This window comes from Gigantopelta aegis, chromosome 3 (assembly GCF_016097555.1).
Source record: "Gigantopelta aegis isolate Gae_Host chromosome 3, Gae_host_genome, whole genome shotgun sequence".
Taxonomy (NCBI): Eukaryota; Metazoa; Mollusca; class Gastropoda; order Neomphalida; family Peltospiridae; genus Gigantopelta; species Gigantopelta aegis.
The window spans coordinates 81,509,892-81,533,628 of NC_054701.1; the positions used below are offsets into that span (position 1 = coordinate 81,509,892).

A 23,737-nucleotide genomic window follows, 5' to 3' on the forward strand; every position below is an offset into this window, starting at 1 on the left:
TGAGAGAAAAAACAATCAGTTGAATGGATCCACCGATGTGGTTCGATCCTGCGATGCATGCACCTCAGGCAAGCACTCAACCAAGTGTGATAAATGGTGCCAACGTGAAAGTGAGAGTTTTGGTTTTGAAAGGACTCCATTTGACAAGCCCAGTTATATAATTATATGTTCAAGATCAGAATTATTATTATTTAACATTTGGTTCAACATAGCAGTTAATAAAAACCATACAAAGCACACAAGTATAATAACAATATGCCATGCCTTAGCAGAAGCTACAGCACATTTGATTGGTTAAAAATGACACTGACTACAAATATTTGTATTTTTTTTAATTTTAAAAACAGGTGGGCTTTTATGATGCCAAAGGCTGATATTCACAAATCTCAGTTGAAGTTACACAAACAACTGTAGTCTTGTACCTAAATATCAAGTCATGGGAATGCAGTGAGCTAAGACTAGGGAAATGATGATGCTTACCAAAATTATGTCATTTCTAAAAACATTACTTCGTTGTCTCATAATTACGTTTTGAAACATTCTGACACTTAGTTATTCATAAAAATAATAATATGGATAATAAAAAAATCAATACATTGGCATCCAAGTCATACTAATTTTACAAAATTTGTGTCAGGATTCATGTCTTACCACTGCTCTTGCTCGGGCAATACCAGAATCGTGACCCTTGTTTTTTAAACTCAGTACAACACACAAGCTCATACAATAATCTATATATATTGCTAGCATTTGGTAATAAATATAAAAATATTACTTTATGAAACTCCAGTGATAAATCCATGAATTACACTTAATATAGCAAGCTGACCTATTCAAAATACAGTTGCATACATATCAAATTTCAACAAATATGACACATTCATGTTGCAAGTCTATGCTGAGAATAAGAGAAAACAAAAAAATCAGTGTCAAACATGATTCTGAACTGAACAGTTGTTCACAGCATAGCTTGTATAACTACCTAATTCGGAGGGTGGAATTATAACAAATAACAAATAAGCTCTTTTAAGTATCCTAAGAAAAATCTTCTTTTTTTTTGCATTACGAAGAAATTAGTCCTTAAAAATCTACGGCAACAGTAAAAATATAAAAGAAAACTCACATAATTTGTTGTTGTTTTTAATCCCACCACATAATATACTGATACTGGAGCAATAAATAGAGGCACTGATTAAATTTTATCATATATATATATATATATATATATATATATATATATATATATATATATATATATATATATATACACACATAATAATGTTAAAATGCAAACCAAACATGACCATATAAGAAACAAAGCAATGCCAACAATATACAGAACTCTGCTAAAATCAAGACGTATGTTAACATTTAAAATCTTTGACTTAAAATTTTCTAATAACAAAATAGAAACATTAGATAAAATTTACTTAATGAAAATACCAATTAACAAAAGTCTGCAAAACGGCCATTATCTAAGGCTGTGCAAAACAAATAAAAGTAGATAAGTAATAGAGCATTCATCCAATTCATGAGAAGTTGTAAGATCGATCCCTCTCAAAGACTAGTATAACAAAGATTGTGGTATTTACTATCCTGTAAAATACATTATTTCAATGTGCCACTGACCGTCATGGTATAACCGATCAACCACACTTTTTACATTTTTAGAAAAGAATGGCTTCCTAAATCCATAGATACTCTGTTTCAACAGAGAAAATAGTGGTGAACATTAATCTTAAATTATTAACCGGAATTGTCTTGAAATTTGAGTTTAATACCATGTTATTAGCTTTTGTAGTCATATATCTCATATATCAAATCAATCATATATTAAATGTGATACTAATTCACCAGAAGATGGTACTCACACCAGGAACAGAAAGCTAAGATAACCGGCCTTGGTGGTGTATGCCTACTAGTTATGTCATCAACTTAAGGCTGGTAGGTACTGGGTTCTCATCTTGGTATAGTTTTAACAACTTAATGGGTATGTAAGGTTACTATACCAGCTTCTCTCTCACTAGCCACAACTAATCACTAACCCACTGTCCTGGACAGATAGCCCAGATAGCTGAGGTGTGTGCCCAGGACAGCATGCTTGTACCGTAACTGAATATAAACATGAAAATAAACAGAAATGAAGTTACAAAGGGACATAACTCTCGATTAAAATGCCAGGGATAGAAATAAATTCATCAATGTCATCATGTTATATCTGTGTAATTTAAACAAATGGATGGACAGACAGACATATGGACATCATAAAAGCAAAATATTTCTACTGTATGAGAAAAATGTACAGAAGCAAAAATCTTTTACTCTTAACTGTGCTTAACAAAAGATATTTTAAAACACACCCATATCAAACGAAAAATAACCAACATAACCGGCGTAAGAAAATGTAAATTTTCAACTGATATTAAGCAGCACTTGTTCATCATACCACAGCAAATATGCCACAATGCACTCTTTATGCAATCATTACAGTTTTCCATCAATAAACAAACGAAACAAAAAAGAAAATTGTTTAACATTCCCAAAACACACACCTTAAATATACAATGTAATCTACTCTACTGTTCGTCATGAACTTGGAAACATGGAAGAAAACAATGTGATCAAATTCCTGAGGTTACAAGGTGTGTAGAAATACATACATTTCATCACTTCTTGAATAAATGCATAGTAAATGCATAGATGTTAACAAATCTGACAACACCCAAATTCTACCAATTACAAATAAACCTAAAATCTCTCATAAAAGAAAATAACCTAAGAACTATACTGAATTCCACTTAAAACATGAAAATTAAATTTATAGTTGTAAAAGGGATTTGAGAAGGAAAAATAAAACATTTAACTGATTTTATATAACTGAATGTATTCTAGTAGGTGACAAATAACCAGGGTTATCTCTGGTACTCGCTAAATTCGACAATAGCGAAAAAGAAAAAAAAAATTGTAAATTTTATTTTAATTTGGCGAAATAATTTCATGAAATAATTGATATTTTGTCAGAAAATAACTGGGTTTCTGCAATTTTTGAAGTTTAGAAAACAGTTTGGTGAAATTGTCTGCTGACCCAGAGCCAGCCCCGAATAACCCAAACACTGGATACAAGGGTTGAGGTTACTGTCTGTTTTTATAGAAATCTTATGCATGGGATAACAATAACAACTGAAAATGTTATGATGCGTTTTGAATGGAGTTCAGTGTACTTGTAAAGACTGGTTTAAAAGAGTTACTTTAACAGTGGACAGAGCCAGGTATAACCGTATCATTCAAAGTTTGTTTAATACCACTGCGTAACCTTTCAAATCATTATCTTTCTATCTTAAATAAATCACTTTTCTGTTCAATCTTTTCAGATTTATTTGATGGTTTCGAACTTCACTTAAAATGTCAGTTTACCTAGTGCTATCACAACAGATATGCTATTCTACACACTGCAGAATTCTCTCCCTTGCCGGATATGCGAATAAGACTAATCCCCTTTAAGAAACTGCAATGTTATTAAATGAAAAACATATGATATATATATTTCTAGTTTACTTATATTTACAAAACAAATATGTTCTAACCTGAAATACTAAAAGTTTCTCTGTAAAGTACATGGAATGTGAAGCAATAAAAATAAGTATTTTTAAAATACAGACACAATTTTAATTCTGGTTTTTACTGTACGAACATGTCTACCATACAAATACACTCCGACTCATATATCTCTTCTAAAAGTTTAAAATCACTCCAAAGTATCGTCAAATTATGTATAGTACAACACTCATGCAAAACAGCAGTCGGTCCTAAAATGATTATGAGATTATGATTTAGGGTAGGGGTATTAATGGTGGTGGGGGAGGGGGGGGGGGGGGGGGAGATGAGAAAACGGTTAAACAGTTTTTATAAATATTTTAAAATTTGGTTTAAAGGATCTATTCCGTTAATGTATACATTCTTAATCCATTCTGGGCTGAAATTATGAATCCTGTTTTTCTTAAATGCAGGTATTTAAGCATTGTACATGAATGTAGTTACTCACACTTAAGGTCGACAACAGTCACTTTTCGCACCCTTATTTTTGCTTCGTACACAATAAATATAACATATCTTACGATAATTCCACTTGAAATCCTATTTCGTAAAAGGTACAATTTTTAATTAACCAATTTTCTTCAAACATATTCAGGTACATTAGTAATGTTCAAACAAAAAAATTTCAATAGCAATTTTGCATTGGAATTTATCCAGCATTTTTAAAACGGAAACGTCATGTACCCAGTTTATAGCTATTGTAAAGATGCAAAGTGACGTCATTGGAATACTGACATCATTCAATTCAAAATTAGCTATATTATTACAATGCTTTTTCACCACATTAAAATAAAAACTGGTCTATTAACCTTGACCCCTGTCAAATTTCTAAAACAAGCAGACAACGCTGTTTACAGGTCAATATTTGTTAATTTTTTATAATTCTGGAAAAATATTAATTTCAAGTTTTAAAAGATGAAAGATATATAAAGTACCTTTTGTCAAGTACCGTATATCACATCAAAAAATTACTATTTGATATGTTTTATTTATTGTGTACGAAGCCAAAACAAGGGTCCGAAAAGTGACTGTCAGCCACCTTAGGACAAAAACAGGCTTTGTAAATTCAGCCTTCTATACTTTATAAACAAGTAAAACGTCCAGTTAAAAGGAGTATCCAGTTTGGAGAGGTTCTGTTCTGTACTAATATTTAGAAAGGGACTGTGAAAAAAGTCCAGTTTTGAGGGAATTCCAGTTTACAGAGGGTCTGGTTTCGAGGGGTTTCGCTGTAAATTTTTTACAAATACTAGCAGCTCTCCAATGGAACCTGCTAATACAGGTCACCCTAAGGTCAAACTAAACATGGCCTTTATAGATAGGTTGTTTTGTTACAAAAGTTAAAATACATACAGGTGTCTACAGAAAGCAATACGTTAAGAACCCTTTATGTACTGGTGCTTGAGATACAATGAGCCCTATATGTTGGACTAATTATATATATAGATTTATTTTGTTCAATATACACATTATAAAACCTAAAATAAAATATCAATAAAGATTGCACTTTTAGAGATGCTCATGGGATAGAAAAATAACCACAATTTTTACACAATTTAATTCAAATTACTGATTCTTTCAAATCAGAAATCTCATGTCAAAAAACCCTAACTTAAGGTATTAAACACAACTATGTTCTGTTTGAAATGTGTACAGTACCCTAAACCTATGTGCATTATTACTAATATTTTATATGGCATTCAATATTTATACAAATAAATTTGATTTGTAGTTACATAAAAAGCATTTATACTATATATGTTAAAAAATAATACTTGGAATTGCAGTCTGACTTCAAATACATATGTAAGTGAAACAGATAATGGCACACGAAAACTATGGCATTTAATATAATATAATAACATAATAAATGGTATTTTGAAAATTAAGAAAACTTGGAATATTTTTCCTTTTTATAAATACATGCACTTACACCTGGCCTATCCCTTACTACATTGACTCCAATTCCAATGGACTTATCTGAACATATAAATAGCCAATGAAATGGATATAATTTCCTTGTGTGTCAAATTGGTATGAACAGGAACTTACTAATATGTGCTTACTAGTTATTGTAAATCAACTTTTGTTGCATTATACAGCGGTGTGAATTGGTGAACTGTTAAAAAGGAGGAAATCTAGAAAGGTCCCAGAAATTCTTGAAATCCTACGTTAAAATCTGTGCCATCCGACACATTTTGGAGGAAACACAGCTGATCCGAGGAGAATTCCCACCCCTCATTATATAGTTGCAGGTATACAAATAACAGGCTGTTATATAACGGAAAACCAGCAACGTTTTACTAACCTTTCCCATAATGTCTTTTATCAAATATTAGAAAGTATTATCAAGAAATAAAATACATTTTTTATCTGTTATAAAAGCATACGACTAATATATTACTCACTCACCTAAACAGTACTTAAATGCACAGAATGTTTACTCATCATATTTAACCTACAAAAACTGCACTCAACACCAAATAAAAGAGGAATGTACATCAGGTTTGATAACCACTTATACCACTCAGCTAAGGAAAGCACTTTGGTTAATATCTATCACCTATGTATATACCATACTACTGTATACAATTACCGGGCTGTATTCTAGTATATCTGGTGATTCTTAAAAACAAAAAACCCATCCTACTTTTGAAAGTGAAATGGCAGAAAAAGTATGTAAAACAGAACATCAATAAACATCATAATAAATTGGTTTTGTGCGAATTTTCAATGTTCTACATTGCATATTTTTTTTCTGCTATAATTTAAAAAGTGGGATTTTTTTTTATGATTCACCTGATACAACACTGTACTCAGTATATATAGTGTATACATTATTACAATATTCACCTACTGTGTATATACAGCCCTGTGTTTGGTATATTACTGTACGTGCTACACCTGCGTTACCCAGGGAGAGTCAAAAGATGACCTCTAAATACAGGTGGGTTCTTAAAACAGGCCAGTTTGTGTTGTTTTCATCGGAGAGATTATCAACCTGGCTAGATATTTTCAAAACTATCTTAGTGCTACAAAATTGTAAAAACCATCATAGGCTATGTTACCATAGCCCATGCCATAGTGACGTCATAGCCTACGATGGTTTTACGATATTGTAGTGCTAAGATTGTTTCGAAAAAAATGGGCTCTGGTCTCTTAGTTAAGGTGGATGTCTTGTATTGTCAGTATTCCTTTTATACATCACTTAATTATTTTATCTTTTGTTTTCTACTGGTATTGAAGGAGAAATGGTTTTATTAAAACCACAAGTACTGTCAAATAGCAAATACACTTTAAACTTGTTATGTCTTTATCCATTTATAATAAATTTAAAATGTATAATACAGAAACAAAGCGAAATGTGAATTTCTAATCTACATATTTTTTCATGATAAAATTAATTTGCTAAATACTGTCAAAATGGGCCTAAAATACTGTTGTTACATATGACACTGTTTTATTAGTAAATCAGTGTAGATATTACTAGAGGAACTTTTTAATCTGACAACACTGTAGGCATTTTTGGGGGTGTGATTTATAATTGATTTCTTACTTGAAATATTAATTTCTTCATGTTTGGTCACATGAATTTTTTGACTTCACAATCACGATTAATCCAGCATTCCATAACCCAAATAAGTAAATACTTATGATTCAGTTGAAGGCTGAATTACACCGTTACATCAAAACATCCCGAACTTCCATAAACATGTGGACAGTCAAGAATATTGACAATGTGCAAACATTAATATGTTAAGTAAGAAACAAAGTTACAATTATTAACATAGTACCATACAATGAACACTGTAATCGGAGGAACTGTAAACAATGTGTTTTAAGGTTATGTCAAATGTATTCTGCAATCAGCTGTTTTTCCACAGTTACAGCATATTTAATGTAAATACTATCTTCTATAAAATACTTCTCAATTTTCTTCTTCTGTCGTAGTGTGGATCCATTTGACATAATTCACTATTTGACACGTCAAGTAACTGATTTGGACAAGTACCATTTATATAATACCAATAATATTTTTCATAAAACTAGTCAACTGTCTTCTACAATTAACTGTTTTACATAATATCTTCTATAAAATTACCCCAACATTTCCTAACACATGAAAACTGTTTCACATAATTAACTGCTATACACAATTAAGTGTTTTAAGCAAGTATTGTATATATAATATAAACACTATCTTCCATAAAATTACCCTAAATATTTCTTGACACATCAAAACTTTAAAACAAACAATGTACAAAATAATAAAACAACACATTTCCTGCATGTACAAAAGAATGGCCAATCTCTAAAATATCATCAGAGTATTAAATAAAGTTATGTACCTTCCAAGATTGATTTAAAAAAAAAAAATTTATACAAATTAAAAAACAAATTGTAATAAAAAGATGATGATACTGGGCATCATCAAGCAATTACAATTTTACAATTATTAACGTGCTATTTAATTTTCACCAATTTTGCTTAAAAAATAAATAAAGAACTATAATACTAACTAAATAAAAATTTGTGCACATATATTAATAAGGGTTAAATACAATACAGAGTTCAACATCAGTAGCTGTCAATTTTCTTAGGGGTTAAAACACATTGAACATTTTAGAAGTAGTGTGTGTCAGTTGATGTTTAAAATTTAAAAATATATTTAAACAATAGATGAAAAATGAATGAAATTTCAGCTGAAAATAGTTAGCTGGGTAGATATTTAGTGAGGTGGTCATACTACAACAGGGTACTACTAGACCAATAATGGGAAAGTTTGGAATATTTTGGCCCCAGATGCTCTTTAATACCTAAATCCTAAAGTGAAATTTCACACACATACACACACACACACACACACACACAAACACTATCTCCCCTCCTCCCCCCCCTCTCTCTTCTCTTTTCCCCTCTCTCTCTCTCTCTCTCTCTCTCTCTCTCTCTCTCTCTCTCTCTCTCTCTCTCTCTCTCTCTCTCTCTCTCTCTCTCTCTCTCTCTCTCTCTCTCTCACACACACACACACACACACACACAAAATGTATGTTTTAAAATTTTAATTGCCCCAGAAAAATAAAAATGTTAGGGTTGAGTATATTCCTCAAGGACAAGTGATACATTCTCCTTGACAAGTTAATGCCATCTCTGAAGGAAAATTTGTCAGAAGGATACAGTTTCTGTTATACAAATGCTGAATAGAGATGGGGCTGTAAATGTCCTTTTAACCTACTTTCAATCAATGAACACACAACTATACATAAACATGGTAAACACTGTATCATGAAGGCGAAATCTCCGATCCATCACAAGGCTGTTATTCTCCCGGGTTAATCAGTCGTACAATATTCGTGATGTGTGAAACATCAGTCTTTTCTTCCCTGGTGGCTGTAATATTATATTACATAATACTGAAAGTAAAGGAGGAAAAAAGAAAAGAAAAGGACTTTGTTAAAGTAATTAAATGTAAGAGGATCTTTCACATGTATTATAGTAACATTGTATATACAGTGAAAGCCCTCTAAAACTGGACATCCACAGAACCAAGTAAAACGTCTGGTTTTAAGGGGGATCCAGTTTAGAGAGGTTCTGTTCTGTACTGATGCTTAAAAAGGTTATTCCAGTTTACAGAGAGTCTAGTTTTGAGGGAATTCCAGTTTACAGAGGGTCTGGTTTTGAGGGAATTCCAGTTTACAGAGGGTCTGGTTTTGAGGGAATTCCAGTTTACAAAGGGTCTGGCTTTGAGGGAATTCTGGTTTACTGAGAGTCTGGTTTGAGGGAATTCCAGTTTACAGAGGGTCTGGTTTTAAAGGAATTCTGGTTTACTGAAAGTCTGGTTTTGAGGGAATTCCAGTTTACTGAGGGTCTGGTTTTGAGGGAATTGCAGTATACTGAGAGTCTGGTTTTGAGGCATTTGTAGTTTATTGAGGGTCAGATTTTGAGGGATTTCACTGTAATTGATAAACCAAATTTATGCAAACTCGACAATTGACCTGTTAAAGTCACTGACTCTATTTCCCGAACCCTGTATCTTTTGTGCTTCATATAAAGTTATGAGCTACTTCAAACACCAGGATGAGCTGTAACATTAAATTTGCTGAAATTAATAATGTACCGTTAAGCAAAACCCTGCTCTAGCGCCCACCTGTATTAAACAGCCACATGTAAGAGGAGACATTTTTAATATCCCGAATCATCTAATATAGTAAAACTTATCTTTATTAACCAGCCGCCTGTTTTAAAAGGCCACTTTTTTATTCTACCTTTAGTGTCTGTTTAACACAAGTTTCACTGTAATTTTTAAGTTAATGGCAAAAAATATATGCATTAGCCAAAATGTATTTTAAATTATCTAATAAGTAGGATCAGTGACATTAAGATTTATTTAAAAAATGTAATTCAATAGGATTGTGATAGGCTTAACATTCCCTGCCACTTACTTAAAGTATCTAGAAATGTTTAGAAAAAATAACAATAACTGAATGTAATATAAATTTCATTTAGAGACATCCAATCAGATACGGTGTAATGGTTGTATTCATTTACTTTTACCCAAAACTTGAGATGCTTCTCTGCTTTTAGCAATAGGATGGATAAAAAGATAGATGGATGGTAGGAATAGAAAGGCAGACAGGCAGACAGGCATGCAGGCGTGCAGGCGTGCAGGCATGCAGGCAGGCAGATAGACAGACAGACAGGCAGACAGACAGACAGACAGACAGACAGACAGAGAGACAGACAGACAGACAGAGAGACAGACAGGCAGGAAGCCAGACAGAGAGGAAGACAGATGGAAGTATAGGTGGAAAGTTACAGACAAGTTAAGGCTATAAACCTCCTACTGTATGCAGTCCATGTCATGTATAAACTAGCTGGCTATTTGCTACTGCATTTCAGGTTTTAAGCTGCTATTTGCCAAATATGAATTCAAGTTGAATTCTGAAAATATATTTCATTATGAATTCACCAAAAAAACTCATTCAGCAATCAGAATGTTTAATGGGTCTTGTTGTTTTTTCTCATTTTGTTCGGTTAAGACAATCAGAATTTGGCAAACAAAATTCAGTAAAATTTCAACAGCTTAAAGCTTGCTATTCTATTCTACACTATATCAGGCACCTGCACTTTCTTACAGTAATCTTCAACCTTATTCTACTACAGTATTTTACTCATTTAAAGCAGTAATTAAAATTACATTATGGCTTTGGGGTTTTATGATACTACTGTACAGTATTCTACTGCACTACTAATCAAAATTACATTATAGCTTTGGGGTTTTATACTATTGTACAGTATTCTACTGCACTACTAATCAAAATTACATTATAGCTTTGGGGTTTTATGGTACTGCACTAATCCAAATTAAATCATAGCTTTTGGGGTTTTATGGTACTATTGTATTGTATTGCATACTAATCAAAACTATATCATAGCTTTGGGGGTTTTATGGTACTACAGTAGAATCGTACTAATCAAACTTAAATTATGGCTTTTGGGGTTTACGGTACTGAAGTAATTCTATTGCACTACTAATCAAAATTATATTACGTCTTTTTCTACTATCACATATTACTACTCACAGAGAAGTCCTGCTCATAGACTTGTACTGTCAGCAAGAGGTGCCCCCTGCAAGACAGGATGTTTCTCACATAAGTAACATTTTTAATAAAACAAGTGATGTAAAAACGGGCTTTAAACTTCTTCCAAAGAACCCCAGTTTAACCTTTATAGTCTGTGAAAAATGTTATCTCAGGCTCTAGAACTTTAAATGGATCTACAGTAAAGTACGCTTACAATGAACACACTTATAACGAGCTACTGCATAAAACTGATCATAAAGTCCCGTTTTATCTCCCTATACATTAATAACCAAATTGTACAAATGTGTACAACAAACTACTGCATAGAACGAACTGATCATAAAGTCCCTTTTTATCTCCTTGTACCAACTTGTACAAATGTGTACCACAAGCTACTGCTATAACGAACTAACTATCATGGTTCTTTACTGTATGTGTAAACAAATTTAACTAGAAAACAAAGACAAACAAATGCAAATGTTCTTATCTCGACTTCTGTTTTCTTAGTCCAGGATATTTCAAAGTCGAGAGCTGGTCCCATGACATAATTTTCACCAAAATCTACCCGATCTCAGTCTACCCTTATCTCAATCTACCCTTATCTCAATCTACCCTGATCTCAATCTACCTGATCTCAATCTACCCTTATCTCAATCTACCCTTATCTCAATCTATCCCGATCTCAATCTACCCCGATCTCAATCTACCCTTATCTCAATCTACCTGATGTCAATCTACCCTTAACTCAAGCCGTTTGGTTTGGTCCCTTCAACATCGAGACTTCTATAAAACCATGTATTTTGAAGTGCATTTTTTCCAACCAAGTGTACATAGAGATAATATGGCACAACCACCTATACTGACATCCAAAAGAAACTACTACTGAAGAAAAAACAAAACATGTTGCATGTTCAAAAGATATATATATATTCATGAGAGTGGTGTTTTGGCATGTTGGGAACAAAATTTCATTGAATAAAAGTATAAAATGTTCAAGAAACTGTGCTACAAAGACACATGGGGTCAAAATGAGATGATTTACAGTCACTGTCAGAACAGCTTTTCAACAACAGTATGTTAAGTGTCTGCAAAGTCACTAAACATTGGATTAATAGCAAGTATGTCCACCTTGTGCATCAATGCATGCCACAACACATCACCACATTGAAGACATCAAGCGCCGGATGACGTTAGCGGAAATCTGTTGCCATTCATCAATTAAAGCTCTCTCCATGTCCTGACGGTTGGCTGGTGGTACTGGTCGTCTTCTGATTTGTCTGTCAAGATGATCCCACAAATGTTCAATGTCAGAACATGCAGGCCATGGTAAATCATGAATGTTCAGGTTGTTGAGGAAATCCTGTGTTATCCTTCAGTATGGGGTCTAGCATTGTCATGCTGGAAGAGTATACTGCGTGGCTGCTGTTGAATAAATGGCAACAGAACGGGTCGCAAAACTTCATCTCGATACCTCTGTGCATTAAGGTTACCTTGAATAATAACAAGCCTCGTTTACAAGTCCCCACAGATTCCTACCCAGACCATGACACCACCTCCTCCAAACGCTTGAACTTCCTGGACACAGTTCTGCACTACACGTTCTCCTTGATGTCTGTATACACGCTGTCGACCATCAGCTCTAAACAGGCAAAACCTGCTCTCATCACTGAATACAACTTGTCGCCAGTCTCGCACTTGCCAACGGCGATGCCTTCTGGCCCATATCAATCTGTAATGTCGATGTTGTTGCGTTAACATAACTCCACAGTAGGGTCGACGTGCTCGAATAATCGTCTTGACACTTTCTGTCGACTAACACGATGTCCTAATGCCGTTGATGCCGATGTAGTCACAGGGAGGAAGCTATTTCGGAGATGGAGAATGCGCAAGTAACGGTCTTGAATGGGCGTGGTCACACGCAGTCTTCCACTCCTAGCCCTGTCAGTTGTCTGCCCTGTCTGCCGAAAACGTTCCATCAACCTGGTTATGGTAGTACAGGTACAAGCGAATGTTCTTGCAATGTGGTCATACGTGGCTCCCAGCTGGGTCATACCAATGGCTCTCTCTCTTTGTGCTACTGACAAACGAGGCATTTCTTGTGTGCTTTCGGGTACTGTGTTACTAACGTGCAGTTTCAAGAGATCTTTATACCAGTTTAGCACATGCATTTCGTTATATGGGTGCAGTACTCGTTATAGCAATATGCAAGTTTTTAAAATAAAAATTTACACTTTCACCGGCTTTAGGTAATTGGATACATTTGGGCGACATTTTTAACCACCATTTCATTTCCATAATCCAAATTATAAAGGAATTGAAATACCTTTTTTTGGTATACTTTCTTTTGGACGTCATTATAGTATAAAATAATAATTACAGAGCCTTACAAAATGTAACAAAATGAAGAAGAAGTTTTTTTTTTTAACGACACCACTAGATGTAACAAAATGTAACAAAATGCAAGAAACAGAAACACTCAGACATTGTTGTTGAAAGCACCACAAAACTTTGGTTATTTGGTGTTATTTGCAGTTATTACAAACAGCAAAACTATGGTTATTTGGTGTTATCTACGGTTATTACAACACTTGCTCTAGATAATGATAGCAAACCTATGGTTATTTGGTGTCAAATTAAGGTTATCACAAACTTGTGTTTAGATACTGATAGCAAAACTAATGTTATTCTGTGTTAACATATGGTTATTTCAACACTTAATAAGATAGGAAAATTATAGTTTTTTAATGTTTCATATGGTTATTTTGTGTTTCATGTGGTTATTTGGCGTTTCATATGGTTATTTTGTGTTTCATGTGGTTATTTGGCGTTTCATATGGTTATTTTGTGTTTCATGTGGTTATCTTTTATTTCATATGGTTATTTGGTGTTTCATATGGTTATTATAACAATCTGTCTGGAAAATGAGAGAAAATCTGCTGCAGAAATATAATCTTATATGCTTTTAAAAGGATAGCAGCCAGAGATCTTTTATACACATAGACAGGACAGTATATACCACCATACCAGGCACTGGTTGGAATGGGCAAATTCCCAGCAGGCTGCCTGAGGGCAATAGTTTCTATGACCCAAGGTGCCTCAGGCAAGCTCTTTACCCTTGACCTGAATCCTGCCATGTGGTTGTTGATTTTGGAATTTGGCAAATTCGTTAAGAAATACATTTGTTAAATCAAGGAATATTTTGTTGAATATCATGTTGCAATTTCCATACAATACAATACAATCTATATTGCATTCTTTGTAGGTGGGAAATGTTCCCATTAAAATAATAATTAATAAATAAATATACTTGAATGCAAGTTTCAGAGATTGCATTAAAACATTAAATACCAGATGATAATCAGTTTTCAAGTTGATCAGCAGCTATTGCTAATAAAATGTTTTAAACAAAATGTTCCTTGTAAATTCAACTTCAGTTCATATTAGACACACTGGCAAGTGACAGCATGAGGGACCTTGGACAGACAAAAGAGTAAACTTTGCTGAGTCTTGAAAAGTATGGCATTTTATTTAAAACAACAATGTTAAGAACGAATATAGTGACAGCAAGTGGCACAAATGATATAAAAAAATAACTGTCAAAACAGGCGTGTGTGCAAACCTCCCCCCTCCTCAGTCAAAGCAAATTAAAATGATATATATATATATATATATATATATATATTCATTCCATATGAGCATGGTTCAAAACTCTCCCCGTAAACAGTCTAACACCCCCCTCCCCCCAAAAATACATAATTATCTGCACGCACACCTGCAAATCGAGAATAAGGAGTTGAATGGTAAAATATATTGAAAGGAAAGAGGTGCCAAATGAGTGAGAGTGAAAATAAAGGTGGAAGAGGATAAAAACAAATATACATATTTACCAATCCATTTATATTTTCGTCACTTTTTTCTGCCTGAGTTTCAGAATCTAGTGGTAGTTCGATGTTATCATCAGACTTATCATGGTCCTGGAGAAAGAAACAAAATACTATGTCAGAAAATGAGAGAGAGAGAGAAAGAGAGAGAGAGAGAGAGAGAGAGAGAGAGAGAGAGAGAGAGAGAGAGAGAGAGAGAGAGAGAGAGAGAGAGAGAGAGAGAGAGAGAGAGAGAGACAGAATGTGAGTTAGAATACCTGTGGATATTATGTGTACTTGACATTTATATACATATGCAGTATACATTAATTGCAAGGTAATGACTCAGAGCTCCATCCTTGACATTAGCAAGTTACTCTGAGGCAGTAGTTATTAAATTGTTTGTTTTTTCATTTCTTCACATCTGATCACATGAAATGTACTTTTGAGTGCACGACACCACTAAAGCAGATTGATTAATTAATCATCAGCTATTGGATGTCAAACATTTGGTAATTGTGACACATAGTTATCAGAGGAAATCCGCTACATTTTTTAATAATGCAGCAAGGGTTCTTTTATATGCACTTTCTCACAGACAGAAAAGCACATACCACGACCATTGACCAGTTGTTGTGCACTGGTTGGAACGAGAGAAAAACACAATCGGATGAATGGATCCACCAAGGTGGTTCGATCCTATGACGCAAACACCCCAGGTAAGCACTCAACTGACTGAGCTAACCCCTGCCCCCAAGCACAGTGCCACTTATAAATTCACCCAGATTCTCAAAAGTGTTCAAATCTTATTTGTAAACAAGTCAAATTTATGTTTGTGATCTGTCGAAGAGTTGTGAATAGTCAAATATCTTAAGAATTAAACAAGATCAATTTCTATTAACAAAACTTTAAAACAAAAATCAGCAGCATAATTCAAACTGGCCCACACTAAATGGCTATCAGTTATGCAAAAATAAATTCAGGTAACCCATTTTTTTTTGTGTAACCCGTTAAGCCCATGTAAATAATGCCCCAAATTTAATGCGCGAACAGAAAATAGGTTGCGCTAAATTAGATTTGCGCGAACAATGCGTGAACGGAATGATCGCTGTAGAAATTTTTTAAGGCCTAAATGACCACATTAAAAACATGGTTTTATGCTTCTATAAACATTAGGACAGCCAAGAATACACAGATGTAGAGAAAGTAATACTATACGCTAGAAGATGTAGAGAAATTAATACTATAAGCTACAAACTTAAAAGTAACAACTTTGTCGAACTAACCCCGACCTATCTCACAGACGAAACAAAAATTCCTAGCTATCTGCATAAAATATCTGTCTGTGAATCTGTAGACAGAAATACATGTTATTTAACAGAGTTGCGGTCTACATGGAAAATGGAATTAAAAATAAATAAAATCATATAATATAAATCAATATTTAATATGAGGTATTCCTGTATTTGTTTTATTCAGAAAATCAACTCTTACATCATCTCGTTCCAGCCAGTGCACGACAACTGGCTGTGGTATGTGCTATCCTGTCTGTGGGATGGTGCATATAAAAGATCCCTTGCTACTAATGGAAAAATGTAGTGGGTGGTTTCCTCTCTAAGACTACATGTCAAAGTTACCAAATGTTTGACAAGCAATAGCCAACAACTAATTAATCAATGTGCTCTAGTGGTGTTGTTAAATAAAACTAACTTCTTCTTCTCTCACCTCATCTCCTTTTGATCTCAGTCTCCGAGTCTGCAGAAGAGAAAGAACAGCGTCGTGGATTGTCACAAACAACCCTTCTCGGTCTTCTGTTGTTTTAAAGTATCCAGTTTTCTCCAACATTGCTCTGACCCTGCCTAAAGAAAGAGAGAGAAAGAGAAAAACATTGCAATTTCTTTGTTAAATGAAATAATTTACATTCAAAAACAAAATATAATCCTAGCATTCAAAAAAAATAAGCTACCCATAGAATTTGCACTACAAAAAACGAAAAACACAATACACAAAGCAAGACTGTTGGCACGCATTTGAGTTACCTCCCCCTGCCCCCAACAACCATAATAACTTCAGGAATAACAAAGACAGTTAAAAATTTGTTTTGTTTAACGACACCACTAGAGCACATTGATTTATTAATCATCGGCTATGGGATGTCACATATTTGGCAATTTTTACATATAGTCTTAGAGAGGAAACTCGCTACATTTTTTCATTAGTAGCAAGGGATCTTTTATATGCACCATCCCACAGGCAGGATAGCACATACAACGGCCTTTGATGTACCAGTTGTGGTGCACTGGCTGGAACGGGAAATAGCCCAATGGGCCACTGACGGAGATTGAAACAAAGATAGAGTCAGTAGCACTAAATGGTAAATGTCACCATGATGAGACATTATTTAATTGTATAAACAGAATAAGAGAAAATGAGACAAATTGTTTTGTTTAAGCCTAAAAAATAAACACTGCACTACTGAAAACTGTTAAAAACTCCTCTCGTTTATTTCTTTTTTTATACTTATTGTTGTGCTTATATCGAATTAAAGTTCAAGCATGCTGTCATAGGCACACCCCCCAGCTATCTGGGCTGTCTGTCCAGGACAGTGGGTTAGTGGTTAGTTGTTAGAAGGAAGGAAATGTTTTATTTAATGATGCACTCAACACATTTTATTTACGGTTATATGACGTCGTGTGAAAGAGAAGTCCGTTTAGTGGTCTTATACCTACCTATTGAGTTGTTAAAATTTGCTCTAGGTGGAAGCCGGTACCGGGCTACGAACCCAGTACCTACCAGCTTTAAGTCTGATGGTTTAACCATGACACCATCAAGGCAGATACTCCTAATTTATGTAAAACCCCTCAAAAACAGACATCAAAATGTTTCATGTCCTCTTTTAAATATCAAGACTTTTTAAGTGATCCCAGGGGTGTCCAGTTTAGTTTTTCATAGTGTAATGGGTTTTTTTTTTAAAAGAGTTCCTCCAGACATTTTTTAATACCAACCTCTACACTGAGCCAGGTAGATCTGAATGTCGACTGCGTTGTACTCCTGTACAATCTACAACATAAAGATCAATCAAATAATTGTAATATCTTTACATAATTAAAGAGACACTTTTTTAATATCTTTACATAATTAAAGGGACAGTCTTTTTAATATCTTTACATAATTAAAGGGACAGTCTTTTTAATATCTTTACATATATAAAGGGAAGTCTTTTTAATATTTTTACATAATTAAAGGGACAGTCTCTTTAATATCTTTGCATAATTAAAGGGACAGTCCTTTTAATATCTTTACATAATTAAAGGGACAGTCTTTTTAATATCTTTACATATATAAAGGGACAGTCTTTTTAACCTTCTGACTACTGCAGACGAGATATCTCGCCCGACGTCACGCCAGTCGACATATTGTACACTGTATACAGTGCATTCCCCAATTCATACTTCCCGCCGTTTTGCACATGGCACTCACCGGAAACGGAAATATAATAAAAGATAATTGAAAAAACTGTTAAAATTTTGAGTTCAAAAAGTGGTTTTCAGCAAGTATTTTTGCTTGACAACAATGGCGGCATGTCATGGTCATTTTCAGGGATCGATAGCTGATTGTGACAGCTAATTTGATAATAAATTTGATCGTTTTACCAACAACGAAAATCACCAAATATTGCAATATGCATAGGCGTCGATCCGGTTTTAAAAGTGGGGGGGGGACCGATACATATACATATAATTTTGTTTTTTTTGCAAGGGGGGGGGGGTCGAGGTGTCTGGCGAAGCCCGCCACCGCGAGCGCCGCAGGCGCGAAGCCTGTGGCAGGGGGTCTGGGGGCCCTCCCCCCGAAAATTTTGGAAAATTGACCCCTTCTAGGGCTGTTCTGAGGTGTTTTCTGCTGGCTAGCCGAGCTGCTTTCTGACAAAATATTTTTCGCCTTAATTATTGTGACTAAACTGAACAAATGGTATATAGATACAATATAACTTTATTGGTCAAATTTCTTAATTCAAGTACAAATAATGAACATGAATAAAAACAATGGTGCCACTGATGGTATTCCAACAAGTCTTTAATGGTCTAAAATTTCCCCAAAACACTACGCCGTGTATCGCTTGATATCTCGTGCAGTGCACTCGGCAAGACGATTTCTGTGCACATGACAGACCATCACGTCTGCTGTGCTGCTGCCAAATGTAGATGATGCCTCATTCAGTGCCTCCAGCACGTGTGCGTAGTTGCTAAGGACGGCTCTAACAGCAATCCCACGTGACAGCCAGCGTGTTGGACAAAGCGGCTTCAGGCGTGAAGGGGAAGGGCTATCATCCATAACTTGCAGATCGAGATACAAATTTTTAAGTTTGCCTGATGAGTTGTAGAAGCCGCCCAGTTCCTGCACCACGTTAAGAGCATCGCGAAGGAACGGTGCACTCTCGATGGCCTTCGCACAGATGAGGTGCGTGATGTGTGCACCGCAATGCGTGTAGTTTGCCAGTGGTTGTACTTTCTTGATCAGTGCTTGGCAGCCTTGGTATTTGCCCGACATATTGCTGGCTCCGTCATACGTTTGCGCTCTCAGATGCGTGATTGGGAGGTTGAGTCTGAGCAACGCGTCTTGCAGCATATTGCTGAGGCTGGCACCAGTCATCTCAGATACGCTGTACAGACCGATAAAGTCCTCGTGAATGTCGTAAGCGTCGTCTATATATCGCACGCATATTGCCTCCTGTTCAACGCCTTGGATGTCTTGGGTTCCGTCGACAATGACTGCAAAAAGGCCCACGTTCTTGCAAATATTTCGCAGCACCATGTGTGCCATGATTTTTAACAGTTCGTTTTGCACGGCAACGCTTGTGTATGAAGTTGTGCGTGTCAACCACCTCTGTAACACGACGTCATCGTTGCTCCGCAGCTCTAACAACTTCATGAAGTTACCGTCGCTTGACTCTTTGCCGCGTATTGCCAGTCCCTGCTGCGCTAGATACTGGACGGTCGTCACAATCTTCAGCAGAGCGTTGCGCGCCATCGTTTGTTCTTCAAGATGGTGTGTACTTAACTGTGCGTCAACGTTGTTGTTGGAAGACCGGAATTTCAGGTTGCTATGAGAAATCATATGTGCAGATGTCTTTTCGTGGATTTTGAATTTCTCAATTGCCTTCTTCCAGTTGCAAAATCCCTTGGAAACAAATGTGTCCTCTGAATACCGCGCCATGCCGGCCAAGTCCATGCATGCTGCTTTAGCACAAGTAAAGCAGAGTACTCCGCTAACGTTAGCGTCAAAGTGGAGCCATGGAAAGCTATCGAACCACGCGCGCTGAAAACATAGCGTTCGTTTAGCGAGCCGTTGCACTGGCATGCAGTTGACGTCCCGTGGCTGGTACGGCACTGGCGGTAAGATGGGCAACCGTGTCTGAGAAGTGACTCTTTTCTCTGTTTTTTCTTTAACATCTTCACCAACAACTTCGACATTTGAATCCGGTGTCGTCCCTACTCGCAACAGAGTCTGGGCATGGCGTGGTATGGCAGTGAAGAACTTTTTAATGTCCATGGTAGTTTTTCTACGGTATACTATCTCCGTTAGCGTTTCGTCCTGGACGATGCAGTTTGCCAAATAACCTGCGTGTAATTCATCAAATTCGAATTGTTGTATCAAATAGCATGTCAAAATAACCGGATATAAGCCTATGGGTACAATGATAATTGACGAATACATTGTATGCAAAATATTCGTTATTAGATTCCTGGAGACTGGAGTAGTTGTTTTTTTCCGACGATATAACCACGGCCGGTCTATAACAACTAAACTAGTGACTATCATCTACCTAGCGCGCATGCGCTATTGGTAGTTTGATCCGATGTCCTTGTTTCAAAATAAAATAAACGCATTTTTTTCAGAATAAATAAAAAAATAATAATAATTAAACAATATTATTTACTTGACAAATTAACAAATATCGCTAGTAACCATTATTTATATAACTTTCGTTCCGTCTTTCCTTTACGTGTTTTATTTTATTATTAATTTCAAATGTCTTTTATTGGGTTTTTCAAATTATAAAAAAGTAGACGCCAGTACTGAACATTTCTGGTGTTACATTTTTATAGACTTTCTGCCCCAACACTTGGGTATAATTATTTCAAATTACACATCACTACCTAAGTTTATAGATTGATATTTCTATTGATGATGAAAGGAGAGAGAGAGAGAGAGAGAGAGAGAGAGAGAGAGAGAGAGAGAGAGAGAGAGCGAGAGAGAGAGAGAGAGAGAGAGAGAGAGAGAGAGAGAGAACATATATATTATTATTCAAAATAGCATATACACTTAGTGACATAATGCTAAGAGTAAATCAGCAATACCTGTTATTTATATGAAGTTCGAAACCAATTAGTCAATTTCAGTATAAAAGAAAGAACCATTAAGTTTTAATAGTTATTTTTACTTAACCAATAACGCATATTTAGATACCGTATAACCAGAAACATTTCGAGGTTTTTCATTTTCGAGGTTTGGTAAATTTGAAATGGGCGTGTTTTTATTTTCATGTTTTAGCAAATCTGGTTTGCGAAAATTTTGTTATTGTTGTTAATTAAAAGTTTAACATCGGCTTCGAGTTGCTTAAAATCGCCGGAGCATAACGTGAAACTCAATTGCAAGTGGATAAGGTGGTATCCTATTGGCGAGACAACTGATGACAAGACGTTTATTTAAAGCCAATTACGATTGGTGTGAGAAGTGTTCTAAGTCAGACAGTGTGGTGTTTGATGTTTAATCTGAGCTCGACATGTTCATTCATACTCGTATACAGTAAGCTGGCTCAGTCTACTCTCTTGTAGTTTCCTGTGGTCTGCGGTGCTCTGCGCATGGCAGGAAATATCAGGAAATAAAGTATTTCGGTAAATAGTTATTTTAATAATTTTATTATATAGTGGGCACAATGAATATTTGTAATTTATTTGGGGATATCTTCAACTATTTTCAAGGTTTAAAATAAAAACTACTACAAATAGATTGTAAAATAATTAGTATATTTACTACCAGTCTAGTGTAGGAACATAAGAGCCGGCACTCCAAGGCGAAATGCCAAATGGTGATCAGTTACGCTATATATACTAGAAAATATTTGTTTCGTCTGAAAAAAGTGGGGGGGGGACATTTCCTATGCTGTCCCCCCCAAGCTGAAAAGTGAGGGGGACGTGTCCCCCCTGTCCCCCACCGATTGACGCCCATGGCAATATGAATCTGGTCAGAAAATCACTGTTATCGGGAATAATGGACATAAATACTGGACAAATGCTCATAAGTAAACACAACTTATTCGATTTTTTACCATTAACTGATCTAAAAATCATAAAAATTACAATAAAAACCTACAAAAAGAATACTTACCAATTCATATATGAACTTTATTTCATGTATTTATGAAACATTTAAGTGAATATATGTTGGTAAAAATTATAAACTTGTACCCATTCAACGTGGTTTTTGTTAAAAATGAACCCAGTAGTTTAAAGGTTAATATCTTTACATAATTAAAGAGACAGTCCTTTTAATATCTTTACATAATTAAAGGAACAGTCCTTTTAATATCTTTATATAATTAAAGGTGCAGTCTTTTTAATATCTTTACATAATTAAAGGGACAGTCTTTTTAATATCTTTACATATATAAAGGGAGTCTTTTTAATATCTTTGCATAATTAAAGGGACAGTCTTTTTAATATTTTTACATAATTAAAGGGACAGTCCTTTTAATATCTTTACATAATTAAAGGGACAGTCTTTTTAATATCTTTGCATAATTAAAGGGACAGTCTTTTTAATATTTTTACATAATTAAAAGGAAGCCCTTTTAATATCTTTACATAATAAAAGGGACAGTCTTTAAATATCTTTACATAAAGGGACAGTCCTTTTAATATCTTTATATAATTAAAGGGACAGTCCTGAGTGTGTTGCCATTGTTAAGATGTTGACGACCAACAGAGACATTTTAATGAATAAAATTGTATATTAAATACATTTTTCCTGCATAAAATATCAGTGGCTGTATGTTAAAAAATGTGTGCTAGTCCTAGTGTTTGTATTATGTGAAATTTCATTTTATTCACTAATATATATATATATATATATATATATATATATATATTTTACAAAATCATTGGCAGAACAAATACAGTTTAGGCTACTTGCAGACATTTTGATGATAATGTTGTTGTTTTTAAAACTACAGTCTTTTGATGTCTAAAATAGAGTCAAACTTCTGCCATCCTCTGTCTGCCATCCCCTCTCTCTGTCACCCCCTCTCTCTCTCTGCCATCCTCTCTCCCTCTCTCTGCCACCCTCTCTCTGTGCCACAAACTCTCTCTCTGTGCCACCAACTCTCTCTCTCCGCCAGCCTCTCTCTCTCTCTGTCTGTCTCTCTCTGCCATCCCCCCTCTCTTTCTGCCTCTGCCACCCCCTCTCTCCGCCATCCTCTCTCTCTGCTGCCCTCTCAATGTTTACTCTGTCTGTCTGTGTGTGTGTCTGTCTGTCTGTGTGTGTGTGTGTGTGTGTGTGTCTGTCTGTATGTGTGTCTGTCTGTATGTGTGTCTGTGTGTCTGTCTGTCTGTCTCTCTCTCTCTGCCACCCTCTCTCTGTGCCACCAACTCTCTTTCTCTCCGCCAGCCTCTCTCTCTCTCTGTCTGTCTCTCTCTGCCATCCCCT

At 35.2% G+C, this 23,737-nt stretch overlaps 1 protein-coding gene across 5 annotated transcripts in view; it reads right to left on the reverse strand.

The window, feature by feature from the left end:
* Positions 1-8,575: 8,575 nt before the first annotated feature.
* LOC121369157 (solute carrier family 26 member 6-like) overlaps positions 8,576-23,737 on the reverse strand; it is a 151,425-nt gene continuing 136,263 nt past the window's right edge. For 4 of the 5 annotated variants that reach the window (XM_041494046.1, XM_041494049.1, XM_041494050.1 and 1 more), the window contains exons 16-20: positions 18,037-18,091; positions 16,757-16,890; positions 15,059-15,145; positions 11,172-11,217; positions 8,576-9,002 (exon numbers count right to left, since the gene is read on the reverse strand). In XM_041494046.1, the coding sequence (XP_041349980.1) occupies positions 11,185-11,217; positions 15,059-15,145; positions 16,757-16,890; positions 18,037-18,091 (309 nt within the window). In that variant the 3' untranslated portion in view covers positions 8,576-9,002; positions 11,172-11,184. The remainder of the gene's footprint in view (positions 9,003-11,171; positions 11,218-15,058; positions 15,146-16,756; positions 16,891-18,036; positions 18,092-23,737) is intronic. The other variant, XM_041494047.1, reaches the window with a different exon arrangement.